Below are 23667 nucleotides of genomic sequence, written 5' to 3' on the forward strand. Positions count from 1 at the left end.
TGGGCTATCTATTATGTGTTCGTGCATTAAAATGTATGTGTTTTTTCCTAAAAAAAAAAAAAAAAAAAAAAAAAAATTGCGTTTGAAAAATTGCTGTGCAAATACCATGAAACATTAAAAAAAATGTAACCTTTCTTCTTTTTTTTTTTTTTATTTTTTTTTTTTTTAAAAAAGAAAATGTGCACATTTATACAAACAAGAAGGAAGTACTTCAGGTTGTGAAAATGATGAAGGGGTCACGTTTTAAGGCCTTCCATTCCAGAGATGACGCTGAAAAATTTGCTAGAGGAATATGTGATTACTATTCTCCCAGCAAATCTTCACTGCCTGTTTCCCCTGTAAAGATTTCTTCTCCCCTTCTTAGAGGTAAGTGTTTACCTATATGACTAATGTCCATAAATCAGACGACTGGATTGAAGTTGTTTTGCTTTTATTTTCTGCCTTGTAAATGGATATAGGGCTGAAACAACGAATTGATGATAATATTTGATTATAAAAGTATATGCTAATGGTTTTCATAATCGATTAGTTGGTCTCCATACAGAATGCATTATTGGTTCACATATCAGGAAATCAAGTTCAGCACACCTACAGCTCAGTGCACTGTCCATACGTGTCAGTAAGTGTCGGACTTTGTGAATGTGTGAGGAGCAATGCCTCATGGGACATGTGCATTGCTGAGCCTGATCCTACTGCCCACTTGCAATATATTTACTGTGAGCGGTCGGAGGTGGTGTAATCTTACATAATGTCCCTGTATGGATCTCCCAAAATTTCAAGTACATAGACAACATATTTAGAATTTTTCTATATGGAAAAAGCATAGTACTAGAATAAAACTTGACTTTTCAATACTAGAGGGAACTCTAGAGGGTTAACTGTCTCAATGTTTGACTGTGATACCAAGTCTCACAACTCCAGGATGTGGCCAGGTCTTGCAATTTTTTGACCCTATTAAAAAAACAAAAAAAAACTTTATCGTACATCACGAGACACCGAGCAGGTTATAGCCATAACTATGTGGTATGTGGGTTATGCACCACCTATAGGTGAATGGACATTGGCAGATTAAACCGGAAGTCCTCCCCTATATAACCCCTCTTATACAGGAAGTACCTGTTTAATTTTTGCCAGTGTTTAAAAGATGATGGTCACTAATATGCTGTTAGAACATACCTAGAGGTCCGAAAACGTTTTTTTCTGTCATTTATGACAGACCTCTGGTCTGATGAAACAAAGACTGAACTCCAGTGACTTCGCTGCAAAACTCCAGCATTAACTCCTTCTGGTGTGGCTGGAGGGAGAAGACACTCTCCCTGCTGACAACAGCTTGGAGCAATAGATACCAGTGGGTGATGTCACTAACTATATAATTCTTCCTACTTTCAGAACTTTGTGGCCACATAACTGCATAGAAACACTAAAGAAAGGGAATTTTGCGGTTTATTAAAATGCTTGCAGGGTCATGGTAAGAGGGAAGCGAAAAATTAAATATTGGTTTATTACTTAGGTTTTTCCTCTACTTTAAATGCTACTTTAAATGCTATGTAGTTGCAACATATCTGGGGGGTTGAACAGTCCTGCTATACCTGGTGTCCCCAGCTCGCACACCCGCTCTGGTGCAGTTTGAATTTTGCAGCCCTCTGATTTAACCGTCTATCCCATCTCCAGAGTCTTGCTTGGCTTATTCAGGTGTGGCCAACCCGCTTGACTGAGTCTTTTTTTAGTCCTACATGACAGAGATTTACTAAAACTGGTGCACACAGAATGTTTTTGGTCCCAGAGGGTGCAATTAGTCGGGAATAAAGTAGATGTGGAGGCAGTGTTGGAGGAAGCTGCAGAAGACTTTTCTACTTCATTGTTACATCACATGAGTTTCCCCGCTACATGTTTGCCAACATTGCAGAACTTATTGCTTCTGTGTGCAAAGGCCTTGGCATAGTGTGCAGACTGAATCTTCTCATTCTCGCCACACCCTCCTGGACACAGAGACCTGAACAAACTTCCAAAACCTTTCCTAACTCAGGAAAAGGATTTTAACTCCTCCAGAAGCTTTTTCCGTGCTCAATCTAGTGCAAACAGTTTGCAAAATGTGGGCTATTCCTGTGTTATACCCTGCCATCTATGCTAAACAAACATCTCACTATATTTTTACTTTTTAAAGCTTCCACTGCCAGAAAAATGTAAACTTTCTTAAAAGCACACTTTTTAACTTGGCAATCCCAGCTCTGCAACCAGCTCTTGCTACGGTTTCTGTGGTCAAATCCTGACTAACTGGACGATTAAATAACCAACATGACCCTGTCTTGCAGGATTGCGGGGTTGCACAACAGTTGCAGCTGCCATCTACTCTTCTTTTCAATGTAGATGGCCTGTAACATGTCATGAGGCAAATATCCAGGATGACACAATTCATTAATACATGCAGAATTCTCAGGCTTGGACAGCTGAAGCTTCCTGTTAAAGGCACCTCACACACACACACATGCCCTTTCAAGGAAGACGTCTGGTGAGGCACTTGACCAATTCATAAGCTGTCATAGGAGGGAAAATTTGTAGGAGGGAAACTATCCAAGGTTTAGCTTAAATGCAAGTTCAGCCCTTTTTCGACACTAGGCTTGGTCCAAGAAGGCTACCAATCCCTCCTCAAAGCTCTCTTCACAATGATTGAGCTCCCTCACTCCGAAATGTGGGGGAATGTCTATTGCAGGTTGCATATTTCTTGGTCAGACACCTCAGACCTATGGGTTCAATTGGTGATTTCAAAAGTATACACGATAAGAGTTCACAACTCTACCACCTCACCGCTTTCTTCTTTCAGCGCAACCAAAAACTGTCAAATGTGCAAAAGGCCCCGAACCACTTTTTATTGTATCGATACTGGCAGGGGACAGGCTCAAGAGATTCTACTTGAACCTTATTTTGGTGCCAAAAGCCCAACCTATTTTGGATTGAAAATCCTAAACAAACTCCTTCACAATGCAAAAATTTTATATGGAATCTGCAAGATCAGTAAGGCCCCTTTCATACTTGTGCAACATTAAAGTTGCGTGACTTTGATGCAACTTAAAGCAATGCCTGTGTAATCTTGAGGTCTATAGACCTCAAGTCGCACCAAAGTAGCGCAGAGACTACTTTGAAGTCGCACAGATATGAATGGTACTCTTTGGGATATGATGCGTCATGTGACTTTGCAGTCCCAAGTCGAAGGACAAGTTGCACAAGTGTGAAAGGGGCCTAAATGTCTTTCTGAGACAAGGGGAACACATAGACATCTTGGATGTTAACAGATGCCATTTGCATGTTCCCATCTACCCACCTCCCTCAGTGATTTTTACACTTCAAAGTGGCAGACTGCCACTTCCAGTTTGTGTTTTGTGTTGCTTTTTGGCCTGTACTCTGCTCCCAGGGTGTATACAAAAAAAAATTTCTCTTACGTCCTCCGACAGTCGCCGCCCCTTCATAATCTTCACCAATGGGTAATTGACCTTTGCTCCGTAGGAGTAGCTAGGCAACAAGATTTGTTAATATCAAAGCTTTTAGCATATCACACCCCTAGGGGGCGGTCCCCTCAGTCAATACCTCCCTGCTTCCAGCATTCTCAACTCAGTTTTCAATTGCCTAGCTTAGGAGTAGCTGACTGTTCCTGTGCTGGGGCTTTCAGTCTCAGCCTTCTATCCTCTTTTTGATTTTATTTCCAGTATTTTTCTCTTTCTTTTACTTAGCTGTTTTTTTCTCAGCATTAGTTTAGTTTTCTTCGGATGAAGATGATCATGCGGAGCTGGGTCTTGGACTGGCCACCCTGGATCCCAGGGCTGAGAGCCAGGGGTTTCCCCAGCCTGCCATCGAGCGTTCGGCTCAGGTTTCCCTGGCATATTGAACGACCCATCCCTGTTCGCTGCAGGGATGCTGCCTGTGAGGTGGCTACCTCACCGGACGCCATTTGCGGTTTCGCACCGCAGTCCACTGCGTCCTGGCTGCGACACTCCCTGTCCTCAGTACAGCGGTTTGGTCGCTAGAGAAGGCTCCCCACGCCATCCGGAATGGTAAGTGTTTTTCTATGTGGGGACCTGTCTGTTTGGGTGTCAGTCTGTGACTGTGTGACCCGCATGTCTGTGTAAGTGCTGAGCTCCCTGTCAGATTCCTGTGATAGCTGCCTTTCTGTGGGCTGCGGGGGGGGGGGGGGCTCTCCCGCTCTGCTGTGTGAGATGTATGGGGCAGACTGGGCTCAGACATGCTGTGCGGCGACCGCTGATGCGGCCCGCCATTTTGTTTGGCAAACTGTGGTGACCGGCCCTGTGTGGTACAGCGCGGTGTTTTGGCGCCAAACGCCGCCATTTTTGCGGCGATCGCTCATACAAGCACATGTCGGCGCCATTTTCTTATTGCCTAAATTCCCTCAGCCGAGCGGCCATGTTTGTGAAGCCTTCAAAGGCTATATAGGGCGGTCAGTCATTGCATCACTTCCTTTTTCACTGGAACAGCGATCGGTGGCAGCAGCTGTGTGGTCTCTCCAGGTTTTTACCTTCCTTATCCTGTATTTCCTTGCTCAGTGCTCCTTATCCCTGCGGGGGTCGGTACATCCAGTAGTGTGCGGTGGGCTGCGCTCGCCGCGGTCTTAAAGGGGCAGTCCTTTATTTCAGTTGATACTGGGGCATGGATTCTCAGGATTGCAAGTTTCCTCCCACCCTGGTGGGGGGCCAAGGGGCTGCTGCATCCCCCGAGGGGGCTGATCTGGCTGCTGTTCTAGCGAACTTGGCTTCTCAGGTGCAGATGCTAATGGCTGATCGATCCGCAAAACGGCCCAGGTTATCTTTCCTCTGATTCGGAGGGCGATGGGGCTGCCATGGCTGGAGTGCCCTTCTCAGGGTCTCGTTCATCTCTGGACCTTGTGGGGTCTGAGGGGGAGGCTGAGGTAGAAGGAGTTGATACTTCTCCCCCTGGCTCGCCTGAAGAGCTTGCACTCATGGATGAGTTGATTACTTCTATCAAGGAAACACTGCGTCTGCAGGATGAACCAAGTCCTCCTGCTTTGATGTCCTCTTATGGGACGCAAAGGAAACGCAAAACAGCGCAGGCTTTTCCCTACCCTGTGGAATTTCAGCGCGCTGTTGATGAGCAATGGCGCAATTTAAAGAAGCCCTTTACTGTGCCAAGTAAGTTCAAGCTGCGTTATCCATTTGCACCCACCACTGATGAGCGTTGGTGTGTGCCGCCTCAGGTGGATCACGCGGTGGCAGTTTTGAATAAATCTACTGCGATTCCTGCTGAGGATACCCCGGTGTTCCGGGACCCTACGGACAGGAGATTGGAGTCTCTGGCCCGTCATGCTTATACGGTTGCTGGTTCTATGCTGAAGCCTATTTTTGCTTCCATTATGGCAGCCCAAGCTATTGCGGATTGGACGCAGGTGCTCAGGCGCACCCTGGTGGCTGACTCTGCTCCGCCGACAACATTGGCTATGGTAGATCAAATTCATCAGGGTGTCATGTATTTGTGCGATGCGGACTTGGATTTGGTCCCTTTGGTTGCACGCCTCTCCAGTGTAGCGGTGTTGAACCGTCGCCTGATATGGCTGATATGTTGGTCGGTTGACCAATCCTCTCGCAAGACTCTAGCTAATCTTCCCTACGCGGGATCTCTTTGGATACTCTGATAAAGGGAATTTCCGGGGGTAAGAGCACTCTTACCCCACACTCACAAGAATAAGTCGGTTCGCGGTAAGAAGAATACCTCGTTTAGACCCTCTCAGGGATCCTTTCATGCCTTCCGGTCGCAATACAAGGGCAAGTCCTTCAAGGGCCAAGGCTCCCAGAAGAAGCCGTGGGCAGGTAAGCAGAAGTCCGGCCAGTCCGGGTCCGCTGCCCATACCAATTCGGCCTGAAGGGGCGCCCTCACCCGGTTCTGGGGTGGGGGGACGTTTGCTCGGCTTTCTTCAACCCTGGCTGGCCCGCATTCGGGACAGGTGGGTTCAGGAAATCGTTCGATCTGGATACAAGATTGAGTTTCTCTCTCGGCCGGCGAGCAGATTTTTCCCCTCAAATCTTCAGCTGTCTCCGGAGCGTTTGCAGGATCTGCACCTGGCGGTGCGGGACCTGCGGGCCCAGGGAGTGGTGGTTCCGGTGCCTCATCGGGACAGATTTCGGGGGTTCTACTCCAATCTGTTAACTGTGCCCAGAAAGGAGGGCAAGGTACGTCCGATTCTGGATTTGAAAGCTCTGAACCGATTTGTGCGGGTTCGCAAGTTCCGCATGGAATCCCTGCGCTCGGTGGTGGCTGCCCTGGTTCTGGGGGAATTCATGGCCTCCACCGACTTGAAGGATGCGTACCTTCACATCCCCATTTTCGAGGGTCACCAGAGGTACCTTCGATTCTCCATTGCGGAGGATCATTACCAATTCGTGGCGTTACCCTTCGGTCTCGCTTCGCGGGTTTTCACCAAGGTGCTTGCGCCGGTCCTGGCTTTATTGAGAGCCCAGGGCATCTCTGTCTTGGGGTATCTGGACGATATCTTGCTTCGGTCTGCGACCAGTCAGGGCCTGGTGAACGACCTGTCCGCCACGATGCAGACTCTGCAGGAGTTCGGTTGGACGATAAATTTTCCAAAATCAACGTTGTGTCCGTCGGTTCGTCTTCCCTACCTGGGAATGATCCTGGACTCTGTTCAAGCGAAGGTCTTCCTGCCGGAAGACAAGCTCCGGACACTTCAGGACGAGGTCAGGTCCCTCAGGGACACTCAGTGCTCGTCCCTCCGGACATGTATGAGGTGTCTGGGATTGATGGTCTCGGCTTTCGAGGCGATTCCCTTCGCCCAGTTTCACACGCGGGGTCTTCAGGCGGAGATCCTGGCCAAGTGGGACGGGCGTCCGCAATCTCTGGATCTGCGGATCTCGTTGAGCCGCCACACCCGAAGTGGTCTTTTGTGGTGGCTCCAGTCCCCGGCGGTGTCGGGGGGCAAGTCCTTTGTCGTGGACGGTGATCACCACGGATGCCAGCCTGTCGGGCTGGGGTGGTGTTCTGGGCGTTCTGTCCGCCCAGGGAACTTGGTCGGAGGAGGAATCCTCCCTTCCGATCAACATTCTGGAATTGCGAGCGATAAAACTTTGCCTTCTGCATTGGTCGGAACGGCTTCAGGGCCGTCCGGTTCGAGTTCAGACGGACAATGCCACAGCGGTGGCCTACATCAACCATCAAGGGGGCACCAGGAGTGCCCGTGCAGCTCGGGAAGTAAACGTCATTCTGTCGTGGGCCGAGACGCACGTCCCAGTGATAACGGCTGTGCACATTCCGGGGATGGAGAACTGGCAGGCGGACTATCTGAGTCGTCAGACCCTGGACCAGGGAGAGTGGTCCCTTCACCCGGATGTCTTCCAGAAGTTGTGCGCGAAGTGGGGTCTTCCGGATGTGGACCTGTTCGCGTCTCGTCTGAACAACAAGGTGGAAAGGTTCGTGGCAAGGACGCGCGATCCGCGGGCGGACGCCCCGGACACGTTGGTGGCGCCCTGGCATCAGTATCGCCTGATGTATGCCTTCCCTCCGATTCAACTGTTGTCCAGGTTCCTTCGCAGGTTAACCTCGGAACCGCATACGGTGATTCTGGTGGCACCGGACTGGCCTCGCCGGTCTTGGTACGCAGACCTCGTAAATCTGGCAGTCGACGCTCCGTGGCGTCTGCCGCTTCGGGAAGACCTTCTGTCGCAGGGACCGATATTCCATCCTGCTTTACAGTCGCTGGCTTTGACGGCATGGTTGTTGAGAGCCAGGTCCTGAGGGATAGGGGTCTCTCCCCTGAGGTCGTCCCTACTTTAAGGCTAGAAAAGCTTCTTCCGGTAAGATATACTACCGTACTTGGAAAGCATACTTCGCTTGGTGTGAGTCCAGGGGGTTTTCTCCGCGCTCATACTCGGTGTCGAGAGTGTTGGCTTTCCTCCAAACTGGAGTGGACCAGCGTTTGGCACTGGCCACGATTAAGGGTCAGATTTCTGCGCTGGCCGTTCTTTTTCAGCGCCCAATGGCGTCTAATTCGTTGATTCGCACTTTTGTTCAGGGGGTGCGACACTTGGCCCCTCCTAGGAGGGAGCCTTTGCCTCCATGGGACTTGAACCTTGTTCTGTCCGTGTTGCAACATGCTCCTTTTGAAAAGATCAGGGAGATCTCGTTGTCTCTGTTGTCCAAAAAGGTTGCCTTTTTGGTGGCTATAACTTCGGCTCGTAGGGTGTCGGAGCTGGCGGCTTTGTCCTGCAGCTCTCCCTACTTGGTGATTCACTTGGATAAGATGGTCTTGCAAACCTAACCCTTCCTTTCTTCCGAAGAGGATCTCGGAATTTCACCTGAATGAGGACATTGTCTTGCCTTCGCTTTGCGCGAAAGCCTAAGCATCCGAAGGAGGTGGCTTTGCATGCCTTGGATGTTCGGGCGATCAGGTTTTACCTGTCATCGACTAAGTCCTTTCGCAAGTCGGATTCCCTATTCGTCCTTCCAGAGGGACCTCGGAAGGGCATGGCGGCGTCGGCTGCTACCATCGCCAAATGGATCAGACAGACGATTGTGCAAGCCTATGCTTTGAGGGGGAAGGTTCCTCCTTTCCCTGTGAAGGCGCACTCTACCAGATCTCTGAGTACGTCTTGGGCCTATCGTCATCAGGCTTCTGTGGCCCAGGTGTGTAAGGCGGCGACTTGGTCGTCCGTTCACACCTTCTCCAAATTTTACAAAGTGGATGTTCAGGCATCGGCAGATGCTTGCTTTGGCCGTAAAGTTCTTAGTGCGGCAGTGCCTTAGGGTCCCTTGTTTGGGCCCTTGGCTGTTGGGGTGTTTTTACCCCTGGGTTACTTGTTCTTCCTGGGTTGTTGCTCCTGTTGAGCACGTTTTCCTGTTGCCAGGTTGGTTCTCTTACTTTGGTAAGGTTCCTTTCTCTGATGTGGGTACTGCATTGCTTTATGCGTGGCTGCGTTTTTTTCCCACCCCTCATGTCTACACTGCTCTGGGACGTCCCATTGGTGAAGATTATGAAGGGGCGGCGACTGTCGGAGGACATAAGAGAAAACGGAATTTTTGCAAAATCTTACCGTAAAATTCCTTTCTCTGAGTCCTCCGACAGTCGCCGCCCCCGCCCCTCTTTTGGGGTTTATGTACTCTACTGCTATGCTACCAAACTGAGTTGAGAATGCTGGAAGCAGGGAGGTATTGACTGAGGGGACCGCCCCCTAGGGGTGTGATATGCTAAAAGCTTTGATATTAACAAATCTTGTTGCCTAGCTACTCCTACGGAGCAAAGGTCAATTACCCATTGGTGAAGATTATGAAGGGGCGGCAACTGTCGGAGGACTCAGAGAAAGGAATTTTACGGTAAGATTTTACAAAAATTCAGTTTTTTGCACCTTTTGCTTACCGTTATCAGAACTGAGGACATCTAGGGGACAGGCTATCTAGAGGACCTTCTGCTTAAAGATTAATCTCCCTTACAACTCTCAGAAAATGTCCCAAAGATGATTTCGATGCTTCAGGCTTTTGGCTAGGTGATCCACTTCAAAAGTGCTGCTCTCCCTGCACATATAATACTTAGGTCTAAGTAGTCTTGTGGTGGGATCCTTTTTGAGGCAGTACCTCTTACCCAGGGATGCACCGATCCGACTTTTTTGGTCCCGATCCCGATCTTTTGCTTTGTGAAATTGCAGAGTCCGATCCCGAAAGTACTGTTGTGTGAGCTTATAACAAAAAATACTTCCGGATCGGTATCGCCAGATACCTTTTTTAAAACCATTTTGCATTCAAAATCTAAAATGTCATGTTTAGTCTTTAAGAGGTTTAGAGCCAGTTCACACTGGGGCGACTTGTCAGGTGACTTGGTCGCCTGACAAGTCGCCGTAGGTCGTCTGCCATAGATTAGCACAGGACCCGTTCTAATAGGAGCGACACAAGTCGCTCCGACTTAGAAAAAGGGTCCTGTACTACTTTGGGGCGACCTGCTTTGACTTCAATGATATGAAGTCCGTGCATGTCTCTCCGAGGTCGCGGTGCGCGATGTGCACCGCGACTTCACAGGTCGCCCCGGCAAGTCGGGTCGCCTGTATGTGAACCGGTGTAACGTGAGATTTACCTACCCCGTGAGAAAAACCTACCTTCGTCACTTCCGGGCAGGAACAGCTGAGCAGCGCAGCACTGCGCATACTCAGAGCCCCGGAAACCGAATGAAAAAGATAAGGAGCTGACTACTGGGCATGCGCAGTAGTATGACAGTATTAGGGTGTCCGTGAAAAAAAGCTACCCACGCGGCGGTGACATTAAAACAGCTGCCCTACAATATGAATCAACTCCGCTCCTTCCCCTGTCACTTCACTGATGTCGGCGAGTAAATATAAAAGCGGCTGGCGGGTCCGTTATGTATCTTCTCATACACCCGGCGGCGCTTTTATATTTGCTAGCCGACATAAGTGAAGTGTCAGGGGAAGGAGCGGAGATGATTCATATTGTCGGGCAGCTGTTTTAATGTCACCGCCGCGTTACAGACAATGAGGGTGCACCGGAAGTGACGAGGGTAGGTTTTTCTCACGGGTAGGTAATTCTCACGGAACACCGGCTCTAAACTTCCCTCCTCGGGCAGACTGAATGAAAAGATACATTGTAATCATTGTGTTTACTTAACTGGGAGAGTTGAAAGGCATTTGCAGGAGGCTCTTTTTTTTTTCCTTTGACAGCTGTTCTCTGCTCCCTCACATGCTATGTAAAGAGCAGAACCAGATCGGCCCGTGGATCTTTTAATTTTACCGATCCAGCTATTTTGCCCGTATCGGGGGCGATATCGGATCGGTGCATCCCTAACCCAAATCCATTCAAAAACTCTCCAACTAAACATTGTCCGCATGAAAAAAGCAGGCTCTTTCCCTGGATCTACCCAAAGTCCAATCCACCCAAGAAAGAAAGTCCTTGTCATGGTGGATCACCACTTCAGCTCTAAGACTAGGTTCATATCTATGCGGTTGTTGCGTTTTACAGGTATGTTTTGCGGTGCATTTTCAGACCTGGGTTTTTGCATGCATGTTTCATACATTTTTGCATTTGTTTTTAAAGGGGGACACGCACAAAATACACTGCATTTAGCTGGTTGCTAAGGGAAGGCAGCCTAACCAATGAGCCGTGGGGGTTCCTGATGTACATCCAATGTCAACTACGTCGCCCACCGAACCGAGAGTGAAGGGGGGGGGAAAGCTCCGCACTCGTCAAAGGCTAACTGCCGACTTCCCGCTCCTCTGTCTGACCAGTCCTAAATGGGCAAGGGGCACTTGATTGAATGCCCCCTTGTGACATCAACAATCGGTGCATGCTAAGTCGGTGACGTAACAAGAGCGTGGGGCCACCAGGTGGTCCCGCCCAATTCCTATTCGAGGGGGAGGAGTGGGCAGTCACCAATTAGCCTTCAACGAGTGCAGAGCTTTTTTTCCCGGGTGCAACGTGTTTGACGTTGGCTCTACATTGAGGGACATTTCATTTTTTTTTTTTTTCTTCTACGTGACAATTTTTCCGTGAATTTACCCCATACTCATTCACATTGGGGGGGGGGGGGCAGGATCTGGGGACCTTCTTGTTACAGGGGGCTCCCAGATTCCGACAAGCCCTCCACCTGCAGACCCCCACAATCACTGCCCATGGTTGTGGGGAAGAGGCCCTTGTCCCCAAGGGCATGCGAGCTGGTATGGTTCAGGAGGGGGGGGGGGGCTTCCTGCCCTGCCCCACCCCGCTCCATAGCAACCAGCTTTATATTAAAATATTGGGGGGGGGGGGGAGATGTATCACAAGCCCAACACTTGTATTTCTGTTGTGACTTTATTGAAAAACGCAATCTGCTGTGGGGGAAAAAAAAGTCCAACCCTTTCCAAAAATGTACTAGCTGAAAATCTCATAGATGTAAATGTGTACCATAGGAAACCATGTTGAATGGACTGTAGTGCGTTTCTATGGAAATCGCACAGATAAGCGTATAGGTGTGAACATAGGGTCACAGTGGGGAAAATATTTTTTATTCTCTACAGTTAGAAAAATCTTAACAGATGAAAGTCTGTCAGGCTGGGGAGGAGTCTAATCCTTGACCATTCAGGAAACACGGGCAGAGAGATAAAAAAAAAAAACAAGGTAAAGTAGCATTTATGGTCGCTGCAAGATCCTTCCCCATACTCACAAGAAGAATGTTGCATTACACCCAAGACCAACTTTTCTTCTAAGGGGGGTTTCAGTGTTCCATCTGATGAGGACATTTTTCTGTCAACCTTGTGCCCTACACCTAAACATCCAAAGCAAGTCTCTCTACATTGCCTGAAGGCAATCAAAGCCATTAGTGTACCTAAAAGCTATTGCTTCCATTAGACAGACAAAGTGATTCTCTGTTTGTGCTTTTCTTGGTACCTTGCAAAGGGCACCCTGCTTCAAAATCCACCATTGCACAGGGATTAAGGCATTTGATTACTTAGAGCTTATGTTCAAAAACATGTGCCTCCTCCTGCACTGCTATGCACCCAGTCCACCAGATCTGTTGGAGTATACTGGGCCTTTAGACACCAAGCCTCTGTTCCCAACTCTGTAAGGCTGCCACCTGGTCTTCAGTTTACACTTTTTTGGTTTAGTTTGCCTATTTGTTGCCCACTCTTATGCATTGCTTGGGGGTGTCCTATGGCGTATGACTGAGTTGCCTGTGTCCTGTACTGTACTCAAGGATTTTAAAATTTACAGGTAACTCAAAAGTCCTCTTTTGACTTAGAGTAAAATCCATTTTTGGTGTACAGAACATAGGTCTCTCCCCTCTGTTCTTTATGATCTCTGTTTTGCTTACTGCAAAGCTGAGGCTTACTGGGAGTGGAAGGGTGCTATATAGGGGCTATGCGTGCAGCTTTTGTTTTGTCAGTGTCCAATCACCTTAAGGTAGTTGCATATAACCCATGTTTAAAATTTTTAAAAACCTATGTCCTGTCCATTGAAGGACCTAAATACTTCCTCTTTGTATTTTATGATCATGTTTGTACTGCTTGCTTCAAAACTTGAGGCATGCTGGTAGAAGGGAGTGATTATCCTGGTCTACAGTTTTATTTGCAGGTGTCCAGTTCTCCTCCTGTAGGTGACAGTATAACTGAAAATGACGTCCTGTGTCCCTCCTGTGGACTTCAAGAAAAAGATTTTACTTTGCATACAAAAACTGTTATATCTTCTGCAATCTCTAGATGCATCCTCCACCCCAGAAACAGACTGTCTCAGCAAGGAAAAGGCAAACAGCTACAAGAGTCCAAGGACTCAGGATTTGACAGCAAAATTGAGGAAAGCTGTGGAAAAAGGAGATTCAGCCACATTCTCAGATTTAATTTGGAGCAATCCACGTTATCTTATAGGATCAGGAGACAACCCAACTGTGGTACAGGTAAGATTGTTCACACATGCGCTTGGCATTATTTTCAGATGCTGAAAAATGCTCTAACTTTTTACCTAAAATCAGAGCTGTTTAAATATGTAAGTGCTTGTTCACACTTGAAAGTAAAGGTGTACCGCGCTATGGATATATACAACGTGCTATACCTAAATGCAGCTGTTCAAAAAATATGGTAGTAACCAAATTTTCTCAAAGTGCAGTGCCAAATTACAGTGCAACAAGGTATTAAATAATGAATAAATATGAATAAATATATAAAATTACCATAAATTAATAACTAATAAAGTGCAACGTGCAATACATGTGCAAAAAATAACGTGGTACCCCCACTCAGGGGTTACATAAATAATCCAATGAGTGAAAAATACAATAAATATATGAATAGTGCCAGTGGACTGGCACTATTCATATATTTATTGTATTTTTCACTCATTGGATTATTTATGTAACCCCTGAGTGGGGGTACCACATGATTTTTTGCACTTTATTAGTTATTAAGTTATGGTAATTTTATATATTTATTCATACTTGTTCACACTTGACTAACGCTTAACAAACGCTCCTATAGCGTTAGTATGGCATTAGATTTGCGTTATTGAACTTTAGTATGGGCATTAGACTGGCCTCAGTGAGCTTTAGTTTGGGCTTTAGTATGGGCATTAGACTTGCGTTTTACAAGCGTAAATGACTGGTTAAAAATGCTCCCCAAACGCTCTATGGGCAGTTTTGAAGCATTTGAGTGTTAAGGCACGTTAAAACTGCTCCATAAACGCTTATTCTATTACAGGAAATAAACTAATCTTAAAGCGGAGTTCCACCCTGGATTTTTTTTTTTTTTTTTTAATACCCCCGGGACAGTCAGGGCTAGTGCATTCCACAATGGCTAGCCTCTGATCTGTCCCGGGTTGCACTTACCTGTTAGGACAAATACTTACCTTGCAAACGTCTTGTCCAGCGCTGCCATCTCAGATGTGGGCAGCTTGAAGCCAGCGAGATCCCCTTCGGCGTCTTCTTCCGCCTTCTTTGGTCCCACGATGCTCTGCACCGGCCCCGACGTCACTTCCGGGTCGCGCGCGTCATCCCTCTACAGCTTCTGGGCATGCCCAGAAGCTGTTTAGAAGGGGATGACGCGCGCGACCCGGAACTGACGTCGGGGCCGGTGCAGGCGCAATGATTCCTGGGAGCTATGACGTTCAGCTCCCAGGAATCATTGCAGAGCCAGGAAGTGACGACGGGCCGTGGCCGAGGAAGAAGGAAGTAAGGTAAGTATTTTTTTCTTCGCTACGAGGTAAGTAAAAAAAAAAAAATATGCGATTTATCCATTTCTTTTTCAGGTGACCCGGAGCGAGAAGATGGAGGTAAGTATAAAAATAGGGTGGAACTCCACTTTATCCCCGCAACCACACTGCAACTGCCTGCCAGAGTGTTTGAAGTTTTTACTATAGACTTGAATGGGAGGCGTTGAATGGCTTCAACTATTTTTTTTGTGTTTCTTTTTTCTTTATTTTTTATTTATTTATTTTTTTATCTCTAGAATTGCCTATATATTCTGCTACCTGAGGAAGGCCTCTTAAGTTTTTTTTTTTTTTTTTTTTTTTTTTTTGAGGTTGTCAACACTTGACTAGTATCACTTCCTGGGGAAAGTTCTATATTTTTGAAAACCAAAAATGCAGCGCTAATATTATAAGTGCAAATGTGCCAAAATACAGTTTAAAATAACCACATAGTGGTTATCTATAGTTTTATTTAGTTAAAAGTGCAGATGTGTAACTAAAAGTGCATATACACTACTCAAAAAAATGAAAGGAAAACTTTGAAAACACATCAGATCTCAGTGGGGAAAAATATCATACTGGATATCTGTACTGATATGGACTGGGTAATGTGTTTGGAACAAAAGGATGACCCATTGTTTGATGGAAATGAAAATGATCAACCTACAGTGGGCTGAATTTAAAGACTCCCTGAAAATCAAAGTGAAAAAATTGTGCATAGATTGTATGGCCCCCACGTGCTTGTATGCATGCCTGACAACGTCTCTCCTAATGCGACACAGATGCTGTCCTAAGGTATTTTCCTCCCAGATGTGAACCAGGGTATCACTGAGCTCCTGAACAGACTGGGGAGCAACCTGGTGGCTTCGGATGGACAGAAACTTAGAACACATGTCCCAGAGGTGTTCTATTGGAATTAGGGCAGGTGAGGGAGTGGGGCTATTCAATGGTATCAATTCCTTCATCCTCCAGGGAAATGGCTGCATACTCTCACCACATGTCACCCTCAATGGGTCTAAGGATTTAATCCCAATACCTAATGGCAGTCAGTGTCCTATTGTCTAGGCTGTAGAGGTCTGCGAGTCCCTCTCATGGATATGCCTCCCCAGACCATCACTGACCCACCACCAAAACTGATCATGCTGAACGATGTTACAGGCAGCATAACATTCTCCGCGGCTTCTTCAGACCCTTTCACGTCTGTCACGTGCTCAGGGTGAAACTGCTCATCTGTGAAAAGCACAGGGCGCTAGTGGCTGACCTGCCAATTCTAGGGTTTAATGGCAAATGCCAATCAAGCTCCATGGTGCCGGGGAGTGAGCACAGGGCCCACTAGGGGACATTGGGCCCTCAGGCCACCCTCTTGAATTCTGTTTCTGATTGTTTGGTCAGAGACATTCACACCAGTGGCCTGCTGGAGGTCATTTTGTGGGGCTACAGCAGTGCTCATCCTGTTCCTCCTTTCACAAAGGAGCAGATAACTGTCCTGCTGATGGGTTAAGGACTTTCTATGGCCCTCTCCAGTTCTCCTCAGTAACTGCTCATCTCCTAGAATCTCCTCTATGCTCTGAAGACTGTGCTAGAAGACACAGCAAACCTGGAAATGGCATGTATTGATGTGCCATCCTGGAGGAGTTGGACTGCCTGTGCAACCTCTTTAGGGTCCAGGTATCGCCTCATGCTACCAGTAGTGACACTGACCCTAGCCAAATGCAAAACTAGTGAAAAACAGTCAGAAAAGAGGAGTAGGGGAAAAAATGACAGTGGCCTTCACCTGTAAAACTATTCCTGTTTTGGAGGTCGTCTCATGGTTGCCCATCTAGTGCACCTGTTTAATTAACACCAAAGCATCTGAAACGGATTAACAACCCCCTCTTCTTCTTAACTGAGCAGATCAATATCCCAGGAGTTTAACCACTACATCCCCAGAAGGTTTTGCTCCCTTGCCATGCCATTTTTTTGCAATTCGGCTCTGCGTTATTTTAACTGACAATTACGTGCCCCTGCGACGTTGTACCCTAATAAAATTTATGTCCTTTTTTTTTTCCCCCCACAAATAGCTTTCTTTTGGTGGTATTTGGTCACCTGTGCACTTTTTATTTATTGCGCTATAAACAAAAAAAGCGACAATTCTGAAAAATAAAACAATATTTTTCACTTTCTGCTATATAACGTTCCCCCCAAAAATTTAAAAATCAGTTTTTTTTTCATCCTTTTTAGGCCAATTTGTATTCTGCTACATATTTTTGGTAACAAAAATCCCCAAAAAGCATATTTTGCGCAAAAGTTATTGTGCCTATAAACTAGGGGAAAGAATTGTTGGTGGTTTTTTTTTTTTTTTTTTTTTTTTTTACCAGTAATGGCGGCGATCTACGATTTTTAGTGGGACTGCAACATTGTGGCTGGACAGATCAGACCCCTAACTGACATTTTTGACACTTTTGGGGGGACCAGTGACATTACTACAGTAATCAGTGCTAAAAATATGCACTGTTACTGTAATGACATTGGCAGGGAATCGGTTAACTCAAAGGGGTAAGTGTGAGCCTAGGGGGAGTTTTCTAACTGTGAGAGGGATGGGCTTGTGGAATCAACACAGATCTGTGGTCCTAAATAGGAGTATCACAGGCGCTCTTGTGTTCTCTGGAATGAACACCGGTCTGCTGTGTTTACAACAGCAGACCATTGTTCTCTTTCCAAGGGGAGCAATCCCGACCTCCGGCCCCGTGGATCGGCTTCCCTGCTGCCTAACTAATTTTGGAATACTTACCTTAGAACGAAGCGCCCGCTCTCCGCTGACATGCTCACCCCTGTTCCTTTCTGGGTTCTCTTCCTCCGACCATCTGATTGGCCGGAGCTGTGATGTCCTTCCTGCTCATTTGTGCGGATCCCGCCGTTCACGACACAGGACTCTGAAGGAATGGTACGGGCGGCCGTTCCTTCAAAGGGCATGCGCCAGTGATGTCACTGGCTGCATGCAAAGCAAATATCTCCTAAACGGTGCATGTTTAGGAGATATTTACAGTACCTATAGGTAAGCTTTGTCATAGGCTTATATGAAGAAATTGGTGGGCACACCACCCGGACATTCAGTGAAGATAATCTTTATTGTACATGCAAAGCCACAAGGTACAGCAGGATGGATATGGTAGAAGTGTTTCACACGAATTCCACAGGCTTGTTCACTAGTAGTAGTAGTAGTAGTGAACAAGCATATGGAATTTGTGTGAAACATGTCTACCATATCCATCCTGCTGTACCTTGTGGCTTTGCATGTACAATAAAGATTATCTTCACTGAATCTCCTGGTGGTGTGTGACCAATTTCTTCATATATGCTGTTTGCGGTGGCGAGACAAGGTCCAGCACCCTCCTTGGATTGTAGACACTCACCTGAGCGGTGTTATTCCTCTCTAAGCGTGGGGGGGGAAATGTTTTTTTTTTGGCTGAATCCTGAGTTAGGCAGAGAGACAATAATGAATGATTCCAAAATTTAATGTGTGGTAAAAATACATTACAGTACACGAATGTGCAGGCATAAACAATGTATCAAAAAAGGAAAGTGACAACAAATATTGTCACGGTTTCCTTTTTTGATGCATTTTTTATGCCCGCACATTCATGTAATGGAATGTATTTTTACCACACATTACATTTTGGAATCATTCATTCATTGTCTCTCTGCCTAACTCAGGATTCAGCCAAAAAACCTTCTTTCTTTTCCCCACCTTCAGTGGAGAAATATTTTTTGCTAATGTTGTTGTGGTTAGGCCGATCCCCACTCAATTGTGGCGGCATTAAAGATGTATCATAAAGGATTTTTTTAGGATGTCATCCTCTGAATTTTTCCTCTGTACCTTCTATTTTCATTTCATTACATATAAATGACTCCTCTCTAAACTTATCATAGGCTTACCTATAGGTTCACGTTGCAGAGGAAGCTTTACTTCCTCTTTAATTGACTTGATACTATACTCTGATAAAGTGTTCCTTTAAATTTTTTTTGAGCAGTGTATATTGGGTCCATGCACAAAAAGAAATCCAGAAATTCGTAAAAAGCAAAGTTCATCAAATCAAGTGCCTCCATGATATGTCCAAAATCCACATTTACTCAAAAGGTGCAGTAAGTGCTTAAGAAAAAAGTGGAATCCACCACAAGATAGCAGCAGTTGACAGGCGCCTCTTACCAGAAAGGTTGGACCACAAATTATAATGTGCAAACTCTCATATGGTAAATCCCAAAGTCCGGCATCCCGTGGAGACAATTGCCACTCAAGGGCGGGTTGCAATATAACACAAGTTAACCTCTTTACGACCGCCCGCCGCAGATGTACTGCAGCAGGCAGCCGCTCCTGAGCAAGCAGCTGTCACTGTATGTCCGTCGCGAGCAGGAGGCTAGGGGACGAGCGTGCGCTCCTGCCCCCGCTCGTCAGCGGAGAAGCCAATGCAGCGGGCAGGCGGCTCCGATTGCCGTCTGACACGATCGTTTCCCGCTGAGAGAGAACAGTCAGCTCTTGTAAACACAGCTGACTGTTCTCCCTGGAATGATCATAGAGTCCCTGTGATCCTTCTATATAGGAACACAGGTCTCTATGGTCATTTCACAAGCCATGCCCCCCCACCCCCCAGTTAGAATCACTCCCCTAGGCTCACATTTAACCCCTTGATCACCCACAATGTTAACCCCTTCCCTGCCAGTGTCATTCTTACAGTAACAGTGCATATTTGTAGCACTGATTACTGTAGTAATGTCATTCAGGGGTCTGATCTCTCTGCCGCAATGTCGCAGTTCGCTGACATTACTAGTTAAAAAGTTTCCCGTAGTTAGTAGACGCAATAACTTTTGCTCAAACCAATCAAAATGCGTTTATTGCGATTTTTATTCTTATTTTTGGCATTAAAAAAAATGTAGCAGAAAACAAATTGCCCTAAAATGTTAAATTTTGATTTTTAAATTTTTTTTGGGAATGTTATATAGCGGAATGTAAAAAAATATAGATTTTTTTTTAATTTTTTTTCAGAATTGTCGCTTTTTTTTTTTTTTTTTTTTTTGTGTATAGCGCAAAAAATAAAAATCGCACAGGTGATCAAATACCCCCAAAAGAAAGCTCTATTTGTGGGGAAAAAAGGACGTACATTTCGTTTGGGCACAGCGTCGCACGACCGTGCAATTGTCAGTTAAATTCATGCAGTGCCAAGTTGAAAAAAGTGGCCTGGTCATTAAGGGGGCAAATCCTTCTGGTCTTAAAGTGGTTAAAGAAATAAACTTGCATAGTGAAGCATGTTTTATATACTCACCATTTATTCCAAAGTTCACGGTACTCCAAGACAGTAGCAATACGATACAACCAGGATAAAACAGCAGGCTAATAGCTTGCATAGGAAAAACATTGTTTGCGATTGGCCAGCCGTTGCATGATGACATTGTAGACAAGCCGCACCCTAAGTGTTTTATCAGCAATGTTCTATATTTTTACTGCTCTGACAGTTCAGAACCATTTTCTCAATCTAAACCTCCCTTTCAGGTGACCTACTGAAGTCACCTATGATATACAGTATGTCTACATTGTAATCCTCTTCCCTCTTAAGCACCTCCAACTTCAGTGTGTATTTGAGCCTCATGGGTGTGGTCCCCCACCCCCCTTATTCATTTATGCTGCCCGTTAATAAACTCTTTCTAATTTAACATTTTTCTTGAGGGTTGTTGATTTAAAAATGAATTGCATATTTAAGATCAGACCTAACCACTGTTTTGTAACGGGGTAAAATTATGGAAGTATCTCTTGAATATATGCCCTTTTTAATGCATGATATTTTGCTAGCTTTCATAGCTGCAGCTTGGTATTTCATGCTATTGCTAAGCCTGTGATCTACAAGCACCCCGGGTCCTCTTTCATCACTGATTCTCCCAGGAGAGTTCTTCCTAATGTGTAATTTGCATGTGTATTTTTGGCACCCCAAGTGCATAACTTTAGTTTTCCTAATATGGAGCCACATCTGGTGCTGCCCAACCTGTTTTTTTTGTCCTGGTCTTCCTGTAATGAAGCTGTGCCCTGTGCCAAAGTTATTTCCCTGCATCATTTGGTATCCTCAGCAAACACTGAAATCAAGCTCTTGATTCTTACCTCTGTGTCTTTAATAAAGAAATTGAACCTCATTGGCCACATGGCAGAACCCTGGGGCATGCCACCCACAATTTGTAAATCCTTTATCACTACTCTCGAGACCCACCCATTCATGTAACCAGTTTTCTATCCATGTACATAAAATTTCATTGCCTTCAACAGGCCCTGTTGGATATTTTTTTTCCTCCAATTTTGGATAGAGTAAGGGAGGGTTAAAACCTCTTAGGTTTATTTTTGCCAAAGGTGTCCCATCCCATTGGGGAGATTTCCCTTCCCTTCCTGTCCCTGTCTGGAGGAATCTCCTCTCACTTCCAAAGTGAGGGAATCCCTGGTTGTCACCAGAAATGTCATCCCTATTGGAAGATATTTCCATCTATTAGTGTTCTGAGGACAACCTAAAATTTGTGGTGGGTGGTTTTTGTTTCCTTTAAGTTCACTTTCAGTGCCGGTTCACATTTGTTCGATACCATATGCCATACGCAGGGGGTGTCAAGTAAAAGTTGACACCCCCAGTTAAGATCACATATCGCAGTGCGATCTACAAGTTCGCACAGAATCGGATCGCACTAGTGTGAACCACCATGCGATCCGATTCTTCTGCGGATTAAAAAAATGGTCATGTGCGTGTTTAGTGCGATTGCGGTGTGGATTCAGCCATAAAAAGTGTATGGCTGAAATTTACACCACACAGAGATTGCATGTAATTTAGGAGCAGTGCGCTCCGAATTACATGCGATCCCTGTGATCGTGCTAATGTGAACCGGCACTCAGTGGTGATGATGATGATGATGATGATGATAAACGTGGCAAATAGAGAGGATGCACGGATAGGTGTTCTAATCCTTCTCCACTCTATCAAAACAAAAACGAAGAAATTGTGTTTTTTTTTATTTTTTAATTAAAGCCTTTTTGACCCAGGCTGGCCGATCAGGTCCATCTGTCAGTTTTTTAGGTGGACCCGATCAGACCATCCACTTTCCTTTTATGGAGCGCCAAATGTAAATCGACATGTCTGCTTGCACCTGCTGACATTCGATTCTATCTACTAAAAACATACAAATGGGGGATCCGTTCTCCATCCGTCTGGTGAATCAGATGACCATCGGATGTAAACAGCGTTCAGTTTTCAATCCAACCGCCCATGGAGGAAAGCTGACTGTATCCTGTCACCCGCCTGCTCAGCGAGGATTTGCTGTATTTTTTTAACAAGCATTTATTTTCTAAAAAGTTTTGCAACAGGTAAGATTGATTGGTCAGATTAATCAAAACTTTGCTATGATTGGTTGATGTGAACCTCTATACCTGTTTGTCTCTGCATCTAATTATTTTTCTATATAATGTGTTTGCTCTGAATGTATTTTGTATTCTACAGGAAGGTTGCAGGTACAATGTCATGCATGTAGCTGCCAAAGAGAACCAGGCTGGAATCAGCCAGCTGTTGCTAAATACTTTGGAGAACCCAGATTTCATGAGGCTCATGTATCCCGATGATGATGATGTTATGCTGCAGAAACGTATTCGGTATATTGTTGACCTTTATCTTAACACGCCAGATAAAATGGTAAATAATTTTACTGATCGCTTAGTTTTATTCCAAAAAAATCCTCTCTAAATATTGACTTTTTATTGGTTTTATACTTTCTTTTCAGGCTTTTGATACTCCTTTGCATTTTGCTTGCAAATTTGGAAATGCAGAGGTAGTCAATGCGCTATGTTCACATCCTGACGTTATAAAAAATTCCAGAAACAAGTATGATCAGACGCCAGAAGAGGTAATATTGCTTTTCTGTGCTTCATGTAAACCGTTAAGTTCTAGAATTGCTGTGCACTGCATTAAAGGACCAGAGGTATTACTTGGCTTGCCTAATACTTTAGAATGTTTTTCATTGTCCTGGAACAATTTATCTTTCCTTAGCTTTGTTGCTATAGTTGCTTCTTTACCTACAGTGCCTAGAAAAAGTATTCGTACCCCTTGAAATTTTACACATTTTGTCATGTTACAACCAAAATCCTAAATATAATATTGAGATTTTATGTGATAGATCATCACAAAGTGGCACATATTGTAAAGTGGATCCTAAATGAGAAATGGTTATCAATTTTTTTTACAAATCCATATCCATTATTTTGGAACAGTCCCCCACTACGCCCAATTCTCTCCCTGCACCCGCTGTCACATTTTAAAAACTGTTCCGTTGTGCATTGTTTTGCCATACAGCTGTGTCATTGCTCAGAGATCTCTGAATGAACAGTACAAGTCCATCTGCCCCTATGGCAGACGGCTAATGGTTCTCAATGAAATACGAGAGCGCCGATGATCACCCTGATAGTTCATTGACTCTTCCTGCACTTCAGTAATTGCCCATATAGAGGTACAGGCAGAAAGCTGTACTGAGTGTCTACAGGGGCATGGCACTGCACCCGCAATCTAATAATTGCTGGTGCAATGCCTTGCAAGCTGCAGTGTAAAAAAAAAAAAATGCATTTTTTTTTTTTTTTTTTTACATGCAAGGTCGTGTGTGAACTTTTGTTTTTAAAGTGTTTCAGAAATTATTTGCATGGTTTTAGTTTTAATATTTCATGACAATTTTTAATATCTAGTACATGTTTATCGGTACAGCCAGCTTATCACTAATGTACCAATATTCAACGTGATGAAAGTACTTCTAAATGTTAATTTAATAATTTTTCTGCATACAGGTAATATGTGAACGAAGCAAAAATAAATCTACAGAACTGAAAGCAAAGATTAGAGAATATCTAAAAGGTACAAGCTTAATTTTCTGTGTATGGTAGTCTGGATCTAACCCTGTCTGCTTTTCTTTTTAACTAGCAACCCCCCCCCCCACTGTATAGACAAA

The 23667-nt window shown here is 45.3% G+C and overlaps 1 protein-coding gene across 1 annotated transcript in view; it reads left to right on the forward strand.

Annotated features, from left to right (window-relative positions):
• The window catches only part of ANKLE2 (ankyrin repeat and LEM domain containing 2), a 118571-nt gene that overhangs the window by 60934 nt on the left and 33970 nt on the right, over positions 1 to 23667 (forward strand). The window contains exons 3-7 of the mRNA XM_082243411.1: positions 175 to 366; positions 13206 to 13399; positions 22179 to 22367; positions 22456 to 22578; positions 23507 to 23573. Of these exons, the coding sequence (XP_082099537.1) occupies positions 175 to 366; positions 13206 to 13399; positions 22179 to 22367; positions 22456 to 22578; positions 23507 to 23573 (765 nt within the window). The remainder of the gene's footprint in view (positions 1 to 174; positions 367 to 13205; positions 13400 to 22178; positions 22368 to 22455; positions 22579 to 23506; positions 23574 to 23667) is intronic.

This window comes from Pelophylax lessonae (genome assembly GCF_965119305.1).
Source record: "Pelophylax lessonae genome assembly, chromosome: 1".
NCBI classification, from domain to species: domain Eukaryota; kingdom Metazoa; phylum Chordata; class Amphibia; order Anura; family Ranidae; genus Pelophylax; species Pelophylax lessonae.